At 44.7% G+C, this 18,550-nt stretch overlaps 1 protein-coding gene across 6 annotated transcripts in view; it reads right to left on the minus strand.

Moving 5' to 3' along the window:
- The window catches only part of LOC138929710 (anosmin-1-like), a 223,020-nt gene that overhangs the window by 163,597 nt on the left and 40,873 nt on the right, over positions 1-18,550 (minus strand). For all 6 annotated transcript variants that reach the window (XR_011446057.1, XR_011446056.1, XM_070289549.1 and 3 more), the window contains exon 2: positions 13,748-13,795. Coding sequence is in view for 4 of the 6 variants with exons in the window: in XM_070289549.1 (XP_070145650.1) it covers positions 13,748-13,795 (48 nt within the window). In the remaining 2 variants the exon portion in view is untranslated. The remainder of the gene's footprint in view (positions 1-13,747; positions 13,796-18,550) is intronic.

Here is an 18,550-nt window from a genome sequence, read left to right on the forward strand (position 1 = left end):
TAAAACTGGTAACACCAAGGAACTACTACTGTCCAGCACAGGGAACTCTCCTCAGTGTGGCAGCCTGGATGGGAGGGGCATTTGGGGAAGAATGGATACATGTTTATGTATGGCTGAGTCCCTTTGCTGTTCACCCAAAACTGGTCACAAGATTATTAATTGGCTATACACCAAATCAAAAAAAAAAGTAAAAAAAAAAATTCCCTGAACTTCCTTCATGGTCCCAGGTTACCGCTCCGTGCTTTCACTGCAAGGGGCACAGGTTCAATCTCCGGCCCCCTGGTTGGGTAAGTGCCACTTTCTGGCTCACTCAAACGTTGTTGTTCAGTCCCTACGTCCTGTCCGACTCTTTGTGACCCCATGGAATGCAGCATACCAGGCTCCTCTGTCCCCCACCACCTCCCAGAGTTGGGCTCAAATTCACGTCCACTGAGTTGGTGATGCGATCTAACCTCTGATGGAACACACTACAACTTCAAAACATCAGGCAGACCATCATCACCGTGTAACGCACGGTGGCGGAGATGTTTTTCATACGTTCCGCGTGCAATCCCTTTCTCAAGTCAGCTTTCAGGAACTCTTCCTCAGTCATGGGCCAAATAAGAGACTTCGTTTGTGTCTCCTTCCATGAGACGGGAGGAGAAATCGAGGACGAGATGCGCAAGAGGTGGGGATTACGAGTTACACGGAGGTGCTTTTTCCCGTCCCCGTGTCTTTGCTTTGACGTTTACTGCAGGTGGAAATTCTCTCATCGCCGTAAAAACTGACACGAAACAATCAGAAACGCATTGGGCTATTCACATGCCACATGCTGGACTAGAATCCAAATAAGAACCTGTTCTTTTCCTTAAATATTGATTGCGCTACTAGCCAAGTGTTAACAAGTTACTGCAGCACACAGGCTAGTTTCTAGGCTAAAAAAACCTTCAGAATGTTCCAGCTACTGCTGGCTAATGATGCCCCAAAGCACACTAATATGTTTGATAAAAGTTCCCAGCGTGAAGGCGGAAAACACTTACCATAAGAATGATGGCGTGAGGGAAAGCAAATCAATGACACTGCTATAGCCTGCCTTCCACGCTAGAGGCTCCAATTAGAGTTCTGAACCTGCGTTCCAGGAGGCTGCGTCAGATGGAAGCGTGCCTCAGATCTCTCGTTGTTAAAACCATTAACTCACCAATCCACCTGCCAGGCCGCACAGCGACTCTGCTAAGAGCCTTCAGCACTTACGACTTCAGACACGAAGCTCTGAAACTAGGTATTTATTTAGCTGCACCATCTGCCTCAACCTGATGCAGAGAGGCCACTCAGGGGAAAAAGATCCTCGATGCTGGGGAAGATTGAAGGCAGCAGGAGAAGGGGCTGCAGAGGATGAGGTGGTGGGATGGCATCACTGACTCAATGGACATGAGTTTAAGCAAATTCTAGGACACGCTGAAGGACAGGGAAGCCCGGAGTGCTGCAGTCCATGTGGTCGCAAAGAGTCGGACACGACTTTGCAACTGAACAGCAGACAACCATCTGTAATCTGTTTTTGATTTCACGGGCTCCACATTCTCCCACTTCGTTCATACTGGTGCGGCGAGACTGGATGGAGGCAATACTGAACCCTAATTCAGACTTGCTGATTGTGTGATTTGCAGCTGCATGGAGACCAGGAACTCTAAGAGCTCAGGTCTCCCAGAGGAGAGACTTCATCACTTGGCGAGCACGCAGCAGTCTTTGGGGTACTCGAGATTGTGCCATTTACTGGCAGGGTATTATAGGACAGTCTGACAAATGTGCATTCAACAGTTTTTATTCATCACGCTGGCACAATATTGCATTACAGACTGATTTTTCAAAACAACAGTAGCCAAATTTTAACACACCTCACGATTTCTTTTCCTATGCATTCCATACACATTTTAATTCCACCACTGGTTTCAATAAATAGAATCTCTCTTCCTAAATTATCACATCCCATTTACTTAAAAATGAAGTTATAATCAAGGGGGTGGCAGAGGATAAGATGGTTGGATGGCATCATTGACTCAGTGAACATGAGTTTAAGCAAAGTCAGGGAGACGGGAAAGGACAGGGAAACCTAGCGTGTCCATGGGGTTGCAAAGGGTCAGACACGACTTAGCAACTGAAGAACAATGTCATGATCGTTACTTACGAAAATAATAATGCTAATATTAAAAATAAAGGGAATAAATTATAACATTGCGGGAAGTTTTCTACTCTTGCAGCAGCATATACCTACAACTTCTCTTGACATGTCAGTGGGGACTGCATTTATGAACTACTTGGTAAACTCCCAAAAGATATCACTACGTTGGACAAGAGATGCTCGATATACATCAACTTTGTCCTTGAAGTGGATATTTATACAAAGTCAGGGAAAACTGCATGAATATCAGTAAGTATTACCATAGGTTTTAAGTGTTTTGAAATAAAAGGAAGAACTGAAATTTCAAACTGTTGCATATTACAACACTGCAAAAGATAAACTGTTCAACTTTGGTTCTTTGGCTATTTGGACATAGCGCATTTCCATGGGTGCCTGAGTTTTCATTTTCCTCCTTAAGATGTATTTTCCTGGGGCTCTATGGACTTACAGTCATTACCACATAAATCATGGGAAGCATCTAACACAAAACAAAAGCCTCCAACAGTCACATTCAGTTATGTTTCTGGGGTTTGACCTTTATCCAATAAATTTCACAGATGCCAAATGAAGCCGTCCAGATGTTCATACGAGCAAAACCAATCTTCCTCACCTCCAAATTTGGCTTCAGAATAAGCCTGGAAAATCACTAACAATCCAGAGTTATGGCCCTTATAAGAACAGAACTCCCACTGAGATCAAAGCAACAGGCCACCACACCAAGATTGAGCCCCGAATTACTGCTTTTCAACTCAAATCCTCACAACCAAATGGGAAACAACCGTCAACCAAGACAGTTACAACACCCAGAAGGAGAAGAATGAGCACGCATGTGCCCCAGATGGGTGGTTGTCACCCAGAGTGCCAGTCTTAGGCGCAAGGTTCAGAGAGGTAACGGAGCATAAGGTCGAAGCATACTTATCTTACAAATGCATGACTCTCGTGCAAATATAAAATGAACAAGCATCAAATACTGAACTCATGAAATACTGCCAGGACCAGGAATACCTTACATTTGGTTCAAAGGAGACATCCAAGAAATACAGACATACTGATACAGAAAAAGGATTGCTCGACTGGATTCACAAATACGCGCAAAATGGTCTGTTGACGGGGAAGCTTCAGTTTGCAGTCCCCTGCACACAACCACTTGCATTTCCACGGACAAGAGTCGTCTGCATTCGTATCAGCCTCCTACCATTTGCAGAGGAAGAAAACAGCTCAAGGATACGAAGAATGGAGATAACCCACAAGATGCAAGATGGAGAGCATCCAGCCACCTTTCAGCTTGCCCCTTTCGAAGCCCTCCACAAGTCTTACTTGTGGCAGAGGATGAGCTGGTTGGATGGCATCACTGACTCAATGGACATGCGTTTGAGCAAACTCCGGGAGACAGTGAAGGACAGGGAAGCCTGGTGTGCTGCAGTCCATGGGGTCACAAAGAGCTGGACACTAAATGACTGAATAAGTCTTACTGGGATTCCCAGGTGGCGCTAGTGGTAAAGAACCCGTTTGCCAGTGCAGTAAGAGACATGGGTTTGACCCCTGGGTTGGGAAGATCCCCTAGAGAAGGACATGGCCACCCACCCCCAGATGCCTGCCTAGAGAATCCCATGGATAAAGGAGCCTAGCAGACTCCAGTCCATGCAGTTTCAAGAGTCGGACATGACTTAGTGACTTTGCACACACGCACAACTCTTACTGGCTCTAATAATCACTGAATGTCCAAAAATTAATTGTGAGTTAATATTTTCTTCATATTGTTTGGGCTTCCTTGTGACTCAAACGGTAAAGAATCTGCCGGCAATGTGGGAGACCCAGGTTTGATCCCCGGGTCGGGAAGATTCCCTAGAGAAGAAAATGGCAACCCACTCCAGCATTCTTGCTTGGAAAATGCCATAGACGGGGGAGCCTGGTGGGCTACAGTCCATGGAGTTGCAAAGAGTTGGATATGACTGAGAGACTTCACTTTCACTTCCCTTTCCTTTATTTACCATTCCTTTCCCTTGGACTGCAAGGATATCCAACCAGTCCATTCTAAAGGAGATCAGTCCTGGGTGTTCTTTGGAAGGAATGATGCTGAAGCTGAAACTCCAGTACTTTGGCCATCTCATGCAAAGAGTTGACTCACTGGAAATGACTCTGATGCTGGGAGGGATTGGGGGCAGGAGGAGAAGGGGATGACCGAGGATGAGATGGCTGGATGGTATCACCGACTTAATGGACGTGAGTTTGAGTGAACTCCAGGGGTTGGTGATGGACAAGGAGGCCTAGAGTGCTGCGATTCACGGGGTTGCAAAGAGTCGGACACAACTGAGCGAATGAACTGAACTGAACTGAACAGTCAACGAATCCTCAAAAGCTGATCAACAATCTTCCACACGAGGTGTTAATAACGGTCCATTTATTAGTTTCAATACATCAAGATATGTCTTTGTATTGAGAGAAAAATACTACTTGACTGTTTTTATTTTTGTTTGCTTTTGCCCATGGGAATGCCTTGGCAGACAAGAGAGGTTGGCAAACTACAGCAAGTGGGCAAACCCAGCTCAGCACCTGTTTTTGTACAGCTGGCGAGCACAGAATTGTTCTTACTTTTTTAAATGTGGCTGGCGAAAATAAAATGTCATGACATGGAAGTTATATGAAATTCCAATTTCAGTGTCTGCACGTAATGTTTCATTGGAAAACAGCCGCTTACCTTTATTTATCTCCTATCTATTACTTTTTTTTTCAGGCTACAATGGCCACAAGAGTAGCTGCCACCGAGATCTGAAGGACCACAAAGATGAAAACATTTACTATCAGATCCTCTACAGAAACTGTATATGATGAGCATCAGAATTCCTAACATTATAATGGGCCTCTGAAAGGTGCTAGGTGCATGCCACATGGTCAGTAAACCATGTGTTTATTTCCCTTCAAGTTATAAAGTAAAACTTCTGAGAACAGAACTGTGTTCTTCAATTCTTTTTGTCGTTGTTCAGTTGCTCAGTCGTGTCTGACTCTTTGCAACCCCATGGACTGCAGCACACCAGGCCTCCCTGTCCGTCACCATCTCCCGGAGCTTGCTCCAATTCATGTCCGTTGAGTCAGTGATGCCAACCAACCATCTCGTCCTCTGTCATCCCCTTCTCCTCCTGCCTTCTCCCTTAATTCTTTTTATAACTTGCAAAGTTCACAGACAAAGGCTTCGGAACCTCTCTTGGCACTACTGAGACTGAAGTCAGGAAGCTCCTCACCGTGAGGGAGTCCTATACGTTTTGCGGTTTGTCAGCACCCCTGACCTCCACCCACTAAATGCCAGTAGCTTCCCATCACCAATAGTGACCACAGAAATGTCTCCCGCCATTGCCAAACATCCCCTGGGGAGCAAAGTCGCTCAGGCTGTGACCTCAAGCAATGCTGGATAGTAAGTCACTGTTCCAAATTACGAAGGAGCTGAAAGCTGCTAATGAAACCTGACTTCATTAAAGGAGGAAAATTTTCCTAATTAATAATGAATGATCTTTATTTATTATTAATTCAGTTCAGTTCAGTCGCTCAGTCGTGTCTGACTCTTTGCAACCCCATGAATCGCAGCATGCCAGGCCTCCCTGTCCATCACCAGCTCCCGGAGTTCACTCAGAGTCGCGTCCATCGAGTCAGTGATGCCATCCAGCCATCTCATCTTCTGTCGTCCCCTTCTCCTCCTGCCCCCAATCCCTCCCAGCATCAAAGTCTTCTCCAGTGAGTCAACTCTTCGCATGAGGTGGCCAAAGTATCAGATTGTCAGCTTTAGCATCATTCCTTCCAAAGAAATCCCAGGGCTGATCTCCTTCAGAATGGACTTGTTGAATCTCCTTGCAGTCCAAGGGACTCTCAAGAGTCTTCTCCAACACCACAGTTCAAAACCATCAATTCTTCAGCGCTCAGCCTTCTTCACAATCCAATTCTCACATCCATACATGACTACTGGAAAAACCATAGCCTTGACTAGACGGATCTTAGTTGGCAAAGTAATGTCTCTGCTTTTGAATATGCTATCTAGGTTGGTCATAACTTTTCTTCCAAGGAGTAAACATCTTTTAATTTCATGGCTGCAATCACCATCTGCAGTGATTTTGGAGCCCAAAAAATAAAGTCTGACACTGTTTCCATTGTTTCCCCATCTATTTCCCATGGAGTGATGGGACCGGATGCCATGATCTTTGTTTTCTGAATGTTGAGCTTTAAGCCAACTTTTTCACTCTCCTCTTTCACTTTCATCAAGATGCTTTTTAGTTCCTCTTCACTCTCTGCCATAAGGGTGGTGTCATCTGCATATCTGAGGTTATTGATATTTCTCCCGGCAATCTTGATTCCAGCTTGTGTTTCTTCCAGTCCAGCATTTCTCATGATGTACTCTGCATATAAGTTAAGTAAGCAGGGTGACAATATACAGCCTTGATGTACTCCTTTTCCTATTTGGAACCAGTCTATTGTTCCATGTCCAGTTCTAACTATTGCTTCCTGGCCTGCATACAGATTTCTCAAGAGGCAGGTTGCAAAAAGAGATAAGAAAGCCTTCTTTAGCGACCAATGCAAAGAAATAGAGGAAAAGAACAGAATGGGAAAGACTAGAGATCTCTTCAAGAAAATTAGAGATACCAAGGGAACATTTCATGCAAAGATGGACTCGATACAGGACAGAAATGGTCTGGACCTAACAGAAGCCGAAGACATTAAGAAGAGATGGCAAGAATACACAGAAGAACTGTACAAAAAGGATCTTCACGACCAGGATAATCACGATGGTGTGATCACTCATCTAGAGCCAGACATCCTGGAATGTGAAGTCAAGTGGGCCTTAGGAAGCATCACTATGAACAAAGCTAGTGGAGGTGATGGAATTCCAGTAGAGCTATTTCAAATCCTGAAAGATAATGCTGTGAAAGTGCTGCACTCAATATGCCAACAAATTTGGAAAACTGAGCAGTGGCCACAGGACTGGAAAAAGTCAGTTTTCATTCCAAACCCAAAGAAAAGCAATGCCAAAGAATGCTCAAACTACTGCACAATTGCACTCATCTCACACACTAGTAAAGTAATGCTCAAAATTCTCCAAGCCAGGCTTCAGCAATATGTGAACCGTGAACTTCCTGATGTTCAAGCTGGTTTTCAAAAAGGCAGAGGAACCAGAGATCAGATTGCCAACATCTGCTGGATCATGGAAAAAGCAAGAGAGTTCCAGAAAATCATCTATTTCTGCTTTCTTGACTATGCCAAAGCCTTTGACTGTGTGGATCACAATAGACTGTGGAAAATTATTAATTAGGAAATAATTAATTACCCGCCTCCTGAGAAATCTGTATGCAGGTCAAGAAGCAACAGTTAGAAGCAGACAGGGAACAATGGACTGGTTCCACATTGGGAAAGGAGTCCTTCAAGGCTGTATAATGTCCCCCTGCTCATTTGACTTGCAAGTGGAGAACATCAAGCAAAAGGTCGGGGTGGCTGAAGCACGAGCTGGCACCATGACTGCAGAGAGGAAGAGAAAGGTCAACAGCCTCAGATATGCAGATGACACCGCCCTTATGGCAGAGAGTGAAGAGGAGCTACACAGCCTCTTGATGAACGGGAAAGAGAGTGAAAAAGCTGGCTTAAGACTCAACATTCAGAAAATGAAGATCATGGAATCCAGTCCCATCACTTCATGGCAAACAGATGGGGAAACAGTAGAAACCGTGAGAGACTTTATTTTCTCGGGCTCCAAAGTCACTGCCGATGGTGACTGCAGCCATGAAATTAGAAGACACTTGCTCTTTGGAAGAAAAGCTTTGACAAACCTAGAGAGCATATTTAAAAAAAAAAAAAAAAAGAGGCATTACTGACATAAGGACCGTACAGTCAAAGCAAACGTTTTTCTAGTGGTCATGTATGGATGTCAGAGTTGGACCATAAAGAAAGCTGAGTGCTGAATAACTGATGCTTTTGAACTGTAGTGTTTCAGAAGACTCCTGAGAGTCCCTTGGACTGCAAGGAGATCCAACCAGTCCATCCTAAAGGAGATCAGTCCTGAATAGTCATTGGAAGGGCTGATGCTGAAGGTGAAACTCCAATCCTCTGGCCACCTGATGCAAAGAGCTGACTTATTGGAAAAGACTCTGATGCTGGGTAAGACTGAAGGCAGGAGGAGAAGGGGACGACAGAGGATGTGATGGTTAGATGGCATCACTGACTCGATGGACATGAGTCTAAGCAAGCTCCGGGAGATGGCGATGGACAGGGAAGCCTGGTGTGCTGCAGTCCATAAGGTTGCAAAGAGTCAGACACGACTGAGAAACTGGACTAAACTGGACTAAACTGAATAAACTGATTATGCTACATTACTCAGGTACAAAATGGGTTATATAACCTTTTTTTCCCTGAAGGCAGTACAGTAAGGATGTACTTTGGAGGAGGAGGAAAATGTAATGTATACATTTCACTCATGGATCATTCACAAACACTTAATGAGCACCAGCCAGAATGGCTACCATAAAATATATCCATAAACAGTAAATAATGGAGAAGGTGTGGGGAAAAGGGAACCCTCCTGCACTGTTGGTGGGGATGTAAACTGGTACAGCCACTATGGAGAACAGTATGCTGCTGCTGCTGCTAAGTCGCTTCAGTCGTGTCCGACTCTGTGCGACCCCATAGACGGCAGCCCGCCAGGCTCCCCCGTCCCTGGGACTCTCCAGGCAAGAACACTGGAGTGGGGTGCCGTTTCCTTCTCCAATGCATGAAAGTGAAAAGTGAAAGTGAAGTCGCTCAGTTGTGTCGGAGAACAGTATGGAGGGTCCTTAAAAAACTAAAACTAGAGCTATGGCCCTGCCCCCTGGAGAATGAAATGGCAACCCACTTCAGTATTCCTGCCTAGAAAATGCCATGGACGGAGGAGCCTGGTGGGCTACAGTCCATGGAGTTGCAAAGAGTCAGACGCGACTGAAGCAACTTAGCATATGCACATGACCCTGAAATCCCACTCCTGGGCATATATCCAGAGGAAAACCTGACCCAAGAGGATATGCACACCCCAGTGTTCAGTGCAGCGCTATTCACAGCAGCAAAGACATGGAAACGACTCAAACGTACACCAGCAGATGAAAGGATATAGATACTGTGGCACATATATAAAGTGGAGGATTACTCGCCATTTCAAAGAAGGAAATCATACCATCCGCAGCAACATCTATGGACCTAGAGCTTGTCACACTAAGTGAAACTAAGTCAGATGGAGAGGGAGAAATACACTATGACCTACCTTAGATGTAGAATCTACAAAGAAATTATACAAATGAACAGCTTACAAAACAGACAGAGATGGACAGACCCAGAAAACAAACTTATGGTTGCCAGGGAGAAGATAAGTCAGTGAGTTTGGGATAGACATGTACTCTGCTATATGTAACATGGAGAACCAACAAGGACCTGCTGTCCAGCACAGGGAACTCTGCTCAATACTCTGTAATAAACTTATGGTTCCCAGGGGAGAAGGATGGGGGAAGGGATAGTTAGGGAGTTTGGGATGGACATGGACACACTGCTGGATTTAACATGGGTGACCAGCAAGGACCTGCTGTGTAGCACAGGGAACTCTGCTCAATACTCTGTAATAACCTTATGGTTCCCAGGGGAGAAGGATGGGGGAAGGGATAGTTAGGGAGTTTGGGATGGACACGCACACACTGCTGTATTTAACATGGAGAACCAGCAAGGACCTGCTGGACAGCACAGGGAACTCTGCTCAGTGTCATGCGGCAGCCTGGATGGGAGGGGAGTTTGTGGGAGAAGGGATGCATGTATACATATGGCTGAATCACTTCAATGTTCACCTGAAACTGTCACAACATTGTTTGTTAATCAGCTATACCCCAATACAAAATAAAAAGTTGAAAAAAAAAAAAAAAGACAAATGCTCGGTAAGCAACGACTCCATACCCAAACACGGTTCTAGGCTTCAAGATCCCACAATGAACAAAGCGCGATACAATCAATGGCTGCCTGGAGCTTCTTTTCTGGTGAAGGAGACAGAATCGCAGAGGCAAAGAAATAGGTATATAAAATGACAAGGGTGTAGTATGGCCGAGGACACTGTAAAGGGGTGGGAGGTGATACGGGAGGGCAAGGCTGAGGAGGTGGCATTTGTGCTGAGATGTGAATCGGGGGTGGGGGGGGTGGCGGGGGCGGTGGTGCATGGTGAGTTGGGTGTCTATGGGAGAAGCCTCCTGGGAGGAGGTAAAAGACATGTTGAGGGGGGCTGAACACAGGAGGAAGTGGAGAGAGACCACAGGCAGATGAGACAGTGTTTACACTGAAGGAGATGCTTAGACATTAAAGGGTGTGAGGCAAATGGCAGCATGATTCCGACTACATGTGTAAAGGGTCTTTCCAGCACCCACATGCACACAGTAGAATGTGGGAGACCCGAGAGCATGCTCACAGACTGGTCCAGACAAGACATGCTGGCAGGCTGGACAAGGCTGGCAACTGGATGGGGGGAAGAACCCATGTTCTGGAAAGATCCTGATGGTGACCAACTTTGCAGACGCAACCAGAACTAGTTAGAAACTGTGTACTTTCTATAAAAAGCAGAGACATCCCTTTGCCAACAAAGGTCTGTATAGACAAGGCTATGTTTTTTCCAGTAGTCATGTGTGGATATGAGAGTTGGACCATAAAGAAGTCTGAGCACCAAAGAATTGGTGCTTTTGAACTGTGGTGCTGGAGAAGACTCTTGAGGGTCCCTTGGACTGCGAGGAGATCCAACCAGTCCATCCTAAAGGAGATCAGTCCTGAATATTCACGGGAAGGACTGATGCTGAAGCCAAAGCTCCAATGCTTTGTCCACCTGATGTGAAGAGTCGACTCATCGGAAAAGACCCTGATGCTGGGAAAGATTGAGGGCAGGAGGAGAAGGGGACAACAGAGGATGAGATGGTTGGATGGCATCACTGACTCAATGGACATGAGTTTGAGAAAACTCGGGGAGATAGTGAAGGACAGGGAAGCCTGGCGTGCTGCAGTCCACGGGGTCGCAAAGACTCGGACACGACTGAGCCACTGAACAACAACTTTCTATGAAATATTCTGTAAACTTTATCTTTTAACATACACTCAGTTACGTCATCAGCATACCTTTTTGACTTGGTGGGTTTTTTTTAAATTCTTTTGTCCCAATATTTGCTCAAAACGGTTTTTAAAGCTGTAGATCTTTATTCAAGACCACAATGGAGACAGCATTCCCAACTTGAGTTGCCACTATCAGTGTGCTTGCCTGGGAAGTCCAATGGGCAGAGAATCCTGGCTGGCCACCGTCCACTGGATGACAAAGAGTCAGGCACGACTTAGTGACTAAACCACCACCCACCCGGTTTGCTGAGTTATTTCAGGACCATTATCCAATATGTGTGTGCCTGATTTTCCCCACGTGTAAAATGGAGTTATCATCGCTTACCCTTCACTCCATTAACCAGAAGACCAAGAGGAAAAGCTTACATGGTGCTTCAAGTCTCAAAAGAAACGCCAACTATCTGCGAATGTACCCAGTGATAATATCCAAAGGAGATCAACTCTGATTAACATGTAAGGCTCATCCCCACGGATTCAGACTCAAGACAACCCTGAAAGTTACGTCAGTTTTGTAATATAGTCCAAAGGTTCTGGTGGAATTAGCCGTGACTTATTGATTCATTTTTGCTTTCAGGCAAAAGGAATTGATTTCTGTTCTTGTGAAATTCAGTCTCTCATGTCAGCCTGGATCATCCAATTATGAAATATGGTTCAACAATCTGTATTCCCCAGAGTTGTAATGTTCTTTAATTAGGGTATTTTAGAAGCAGTTCAAATGAATCTCTCCCATTCAAATTTCAAATGTATAAAAAAGAATTAATCTCTTGATGGGGTAAGGATAAAAGGGGTGCTAAGTACAAATACTACAGATACAAAAAATTACCATCATGTGAAGGAAAGTTATGACCAACCTAGATAGCATATTCAAAAGCAGAGATATTACTTTGCTAACAAAGGTCCATCTAGTCAAGGCTATGGTTTTTCCAGTGGTCATGTATGGATGTGAGAGTTGGACTGTGAAGAAAGCTGAGCTCTGAAGAATTGATGCTTTTGAACTGTGGGTTGGAGAAGACTCTTGAGAGTCCCTTGGACTGCAAGGAGATCCAACAAGTCCATCTTAAAGGAGACCAGTCCTGGATATTCACTGGAAGGACTGATACTGAGGCTGAAACTCCAATACTTTGGCTACCTCATGCGAAGAGTTGACTCACTGGAAAAGACCCTGATGCTGGGAGGGATTGGGGGCAGGAGGAGAAGGGGACAACAGAGGATGAGATGGCTGGATGGCATCACTGACTCGATGGACATGAGTTTGGGTGAATTCCGGGAGTTGGTGATGGACAGGGAGGCTTAGCGTGCTATGATTCATGGGGTTGCAAAGAGTCAGACATGACTGAGCAACTGAACTGAACTGAATACCCAACCAACAAAACTGGAAAAAAAAAACTAATTATGAAATTTAGTCACGTGGCCATATTTTCTTACACACACACACACACAATCTTTTTCTGTAATGATGCCATACAAATTCAACACTAGTTGAAGAACAATTAATATAACAGATACCAGAAAATGTCTTATCAGGGCCAATGTTTGCGATACTATATAAAAAGGAAAAGGATTGTAAACCAGACATTCCATTTCTGCCCAGAATCTAGAGAGTCAGAGGTAAGCAAAGCTTGCTTTCACCAAATTATTTCACATTCACACAATTATACAATTTTGACTGTAAAATAAAAGAAGGCTTTAACTTTCAGTCTAATAGTAGCACCCACGAAAGAAATTTCAGCAAACTCTACCACGATTGCAAAGCACTCCAGTATGTACAGCAGGTTTCAACTGTATTCACTTATACTATCTGAATATAAAGCCAACTTTCAGACTAGAGCTGAAGCATATACTACATGTATATTACATATATACACACATACAGATTTTTATAGCTTATGATGTTTTTGGACTGAGAAATTTATGCCATCAAACATAGGAATGAGAATAATGTGAAACTTAGAACATGGGTGTGCAACAAGAAATACTCAGAAACAGAAAAGAGGCTGCTTGCTTAAAGATTCGAATTACTTAACGACCAGTTCCTGCACACAAAGTAAACACATACAAAATAACTTAGCTGTGAGTCGAATGCATTAAGTCTTCTGGTGGAATCAGAAGATGTTTTCTCCTTAAAAACATTTTTGACTAAAATAACTAGAGAATGGAGAGACAAATAAGGTAATATATAGAAATACTGATACATACATCTTGATTGCAGCAGTGACTACATTAACGGAATCTATCCAAGTGATAAAAACGTTACAAAACTATATTAATACATCCCTTGCACCAATGATGATTATCTGCTTTTGATACTGTGCTACGAATATATAAGGTATAAACATTGGTGGAAAGAGAGTGAACAGTACATGTGATTTCTCTCCACTAGCTTTGCACCTTCCTGTGACTCTACACTTATTTCAAAATTAATTTTTAAAAAAAATACTGATACAGTTGTAGGGCACATACCTTTGAACATTGCTTGTGATTCTGGCACCAAACCAGGGAGCCATTGTTCTGCAAAACGAAAAAAGAAACATTGACTCGTTAGATACTTTTCTATTTGAAAACTGCATACACCTGTGCTTTAATATAATTTAAAAATATCAGCCCTAATCAAAGACCAACTTGCCACCCTGCTATGTCTTTCTTCTGAAAACAGAAAAGTGTGTTTCTAATGGAAATCGTGTTTTGCCCTTGACTTCATGATACAAACACATATAAAATAATGAAGAATTTCAAGCTGTTCTGGGAAGGAAAAGTGTGTGAGCCATCTCTCAGGGGTGTGCTGAGTGATCAAATACAGACCAGCAGGAAAATGACCTGCAGAGGTGTCTTCCTGGAGGCTTTTCAATTTCAACTAATCAGTAAAAAGAGTTTGAGCCTGGAAGTCAGATACCATGTGAAAAATGTTCTCTCTCTCTCTCTCTTTCCCCCTTCTCTGGATGTGTGACTCTGGACAAGGGGCTTGTCTGTCCCTCAGTTCATCCGCCTGTAAAGCATAAAGACATTAGCTCTTGCATGTGGTCAGTGGTGTAAGTAAGTGAGGGGATACGCACAAACCACTCAAACACACCAAATACCAGGATTAGGGTTTATTCAAATTCAAATTTATTTTATTGAAGTCTAGCTGATTTATAATGTTGTGTTAATTTCTGCTGTACAGAGTGACTTTGTTATACATACATATATATATACACATATATATACACACATTTTTTCATATTCTTTTCCATCATGCTTTATCAGAGGATATTGGGTGAATGAGCACTGATGCTGAAGCTGAAACTCCAATTCCTTGGCCACCTGATGCAAAGAGCTGACTCACTGCCAAAGACCCTGATTCTGGGAAAGATTGAAGGCGGGAACAGAAGGGGAGGACAGAGGATGAGATGGTTGGATGGTATCACCGACTCAACAGACATGAGTTTGAGTAAACTCGGGGAGTTGGTGATGGACAGGGAGGCCTGGAGTTCTGCAGTCCATGGGGTTGCAAAGAGTCGGACATGACTGAGTGACTGAACTGAACTGACTGAGTACAGTTCCCTGCGCTCTACAGTAGAACCTTGTTTATCCATCCTATATATATATGCGTGTTTCCATCTGCTAACCCCAAACTCCCAAGTTGTCCCTCTCCACCACCCCACCCCCTTGACAACCATCAGTCTGTCCTCTACGTCTGTGAGTCTCTTTCCACACATTCGTGTCACATTTTAGATTCTACATGTAAGTGACAGCCTACGATCTTTCTCTGTCTGACTTATTTCACTTACGTGATGATCTCGGCATCCATCCATGTTGCTGCCAATGGCCTTATCTCATTGTTTTCTGTGGCTGACTAGTATTTTATTCTATATATAATTTTCTTTACCCACTCATCTGTTGATGGGTATTTACATTGCTTCCATATCTTGGCTATTGTAAATAGTGACACCATGAACATAGGGGTGCACACATCTTTTTGGAATTACAGTTCTGTAGGACTATGATTTATTATCCTTAGATTCTGAATTTCTGTCTGAAACTTGTCCTCGTACATGACTAAAATTTTGGTTGGATTATGATACTTTACATCAGACTGTGCTAGGCTGGGATAGGTTGGGAGAGCTCATGGAAATGGTCACCTGGTAATTAAGACGCTGTGACCTCCTGTTCTCTGAAGTTCAAAGTTAGCTACAAGATTAAAGTAGCCCATTACCTATGGCTGAATGCCTAAACTTTTAATTTTAAGAATATCATAGTGAATAAAATAGTATCACCTTTGTTTGCACTCAAAAGAACACTGAACCAATAACATACCTTTTGAAAAATATTCTTATTACAAAATTGATACATAATTCACATATGCAAAATTCACTCATTGAAACTGAAAAATTCAGTGGTTTTTAGTAGAAAGGCAGTGCCACCATCATCACGGATTGTTGGACTTTTTCATCACCTCTGACACAAAACTGTCCATTTGGCAGGCCCTCTCCTCCGACTCTGACAGCCACTAACATCCATTCTTTCTCTAGAAATTTCCTTACTCTGGACACTTCGTGTAAATGGAACCGGAACATACGTAGTCTTCTGTGTCTGGATCATTTCACTTCATCACGTTTTACACTGTGCTCTTGAGAGTCTCTTGGACAGCAAGGAGATCAAACCAGTCCATCCTAAAGGAAAGCCATCGTGAATATTCACTGGAAGGACGGAAGCTGAAGCTCCAGTACTTGATGCAAAGAGCTGACTCACTGGAAAAGACCCTGATGCTAGGAAAGACTAGAGGCAGGAGGAGAAGTGGGTGACAGAGGATGAGACGGCATCACTGACTCGATGCACAGGAGTTTGAGCAAGCTTCAGGAGAAATAGGAGAGGACAGAGAAGCCTGGCATTCTGCAGTCCATGAGGCAGCGAACAGTCGGACAGAACTTAGCAACCGAACAGCAGTCTTTTTGCTTCATCCCCACTGTCATATACATCAATACTTCATCCACCCTTTTTTCACTGTCAGATTATATTGTACGGATATCTGCTCTTCCATTCACAATAACACATCTTCCTAATGCAGGATTCTCAAAATCACTGGGTAGATCTCAACTGTTTAGGATTAGAAATTTCCCTCTTCTATCTAAAAATCATTGGGCTAAAAGATCTCCGTCCTGCAGGAAAGCTTTCCCCATTAAGTGCCTCTGTCATACTAACTCGAGTCTCCTTTACAAGCTTAACTCCCCCAAATTGCTGAATGCCCCTAACAATTTTAGATAATCTGGTATTAATCTCCTTACCCCCTCGCTGAGCTGCACTCATCCTCAGTGGGCACTGATATCTCCCTACATTATCAATGCCTACCAATCCATCAATAAGGGCTGGAGCTGTGTATGAACAGCTTGGACTGAGGTCAGGCATCGTCTTTTGTAGGCTTGATATCAGAGAAATAAGAATTTAATAGACTGGGTGGGGGCCAAAGCTGGACAAATTTAATTACTGGCAATAATGTGTTCAAGAAAGAGGCCATTATGGGAAAACCCAGTGTTTTTCATAAAAACTGGTGACAGGGTTCACAAGGGCTTTAGGCAGATCAAGGTATTGGTCACAAGCCGACTGTGCTGTGTTCAGACATGTCTCAGTCATGTCTGAGTCTTTGCGAGCCCAGGGACTATAGCCCGCCAGACTCCTCTCTCTGAGAGATTTCCCAGGCAAGAATACTGGAGTCGGGTAGCCATTCCCATCTCCACGACATCTTGCTGGAGATACAGGGATCGAACCTGTATCTCCAGCATTGACAGATGGGTTCCTTACCACTGAGTCACCTGGGAGGCCCATAAAGAGGGTTAAGAACAGCAACCAGAAGCAGGGGCCAAACGCTGAGAAGTATGTTGTTATGGCAATGCTGGGGGCGCGGTCTGGGGCATCAGGAGAACTTCTCTCCTCGTCGTCCTGTCTGGGAAGGGTGTTTGTCGCCTGTCCCACGTGGGGTTGAGTCCTGCTAGGACTTCCAAGGACCAGGTCCGGCAGACCACAGCCTGACCCCAACTTGAGTGCCCTGCGCTCATGTCCCAGATATGGGAACCAGTGAGGTTCCTTCCAAAAAGACACAGGGCTAAAGTGAATGGACTCCCAACCTTGGAGACTAGGTCAAGGCCAGATCTTGACCACCTGCTTCAGCAAGGTCATGGTCTGAGGGGGCCTTCCCTGGTGGCTCAGATAGACAAGAATCTTCCTGCCAGTGCAGGAGACCCTGGGTTGGGAAGAGCCCCTGGAGACGGGAAAGGCTACCCACTCCAGTGTTCTTGGGCTTCCCTTGTGGCTCAGCTGGTAAAGAATCCTTCTACAATGTGGAAGACTTGGGTTTGATCCCTAGGTCAGGAAGATCCCCTGGAGAAGGGAATGGCAACCCAGTGCAGTATTCTTGCCTGGGAAATCCCATGGACGGAAGAGCCTGGCGGGGCTACGGTCCATGGGGTTGCAAAGAGTCGGACACGACTGAGCGACTCCATGACAACAACAGTGTGGTCTGAAGACCCTCTGCCTCCCTGAGTCAGGTCAGCGCATCCTGCCCCTTGCCCTGGGATCCCTGACCTGGGACCGGCTTCCACCAGCCTCCCCTCCTGGTCTTCTTTCTCCTGGACACACGGGCAGGCCCTCTGCAGCTCTGCCTCTGCTCTTGAGAGATGCATCACACACCCTCCTGCTCTAGGATCTCTTTTCCCTGCCCTGAGTCTTAAGCTCCTCAATGGGAGTGTGCTCCTGGAGACAGGGATTCCTGTTTCCAATCCGCCTGAAACCTTCACGCTGGCAACTGGGCCAGCTTCTTAGGCCAATTGCAAGGGTGCCCAGGGCTGCAGAAGCAGGCATGGCAACTGCTCCCTGCCCCCAGCGATGGGCTGACAAAAATATTACCAGCGGGGTCATACACCACTGACCTGAGTACTATCGATAAATAGCATGATTGAGACAGTACAAGCATCTGCCCACACACATATCCTGCAGCCAGCAGTGAAACTCAGCTGTGAGTGCCATGGTGAAGAAAAGCGAGGGAGACGGACAGAGAGACTGAGAGCGGGCCGTGAATGAAATCTCCAGATGTATAAACCACAAGGAGAGTAGGAATCGGACCAGAGGGCTCCCAACATTGTAAGCTCAGAGAATATCAGATCAGGTGAGGCGGCTGGAGCAGGGAATAGGCGAGGAGATGGGGTGAACACGCAGGAAGTGGAGCCGGTTACAAATTCCTGGAAAGAACACTTTTCACTTAGTATATGTCTTAGGATTAAAAAAATAATAACAACA

This window comes from Ovis canadensis, chromosome Y (genome assembly GCF_042477335.2).
Source record: "Ovis canadensis isolate MfBH-ARS-UI-01 breed Bighorn chromosome Y, ARS-UI_OviCan_v2, whole genome shotgun sequence".
In the NCBI taxonomy this organism is placed as follows: domain Eukaryota; kingdom Metazoa; phylum Chordata; class Mammalia; order Artiodactyla; family Bovidae; genus Ovis; species Ovis canadensis.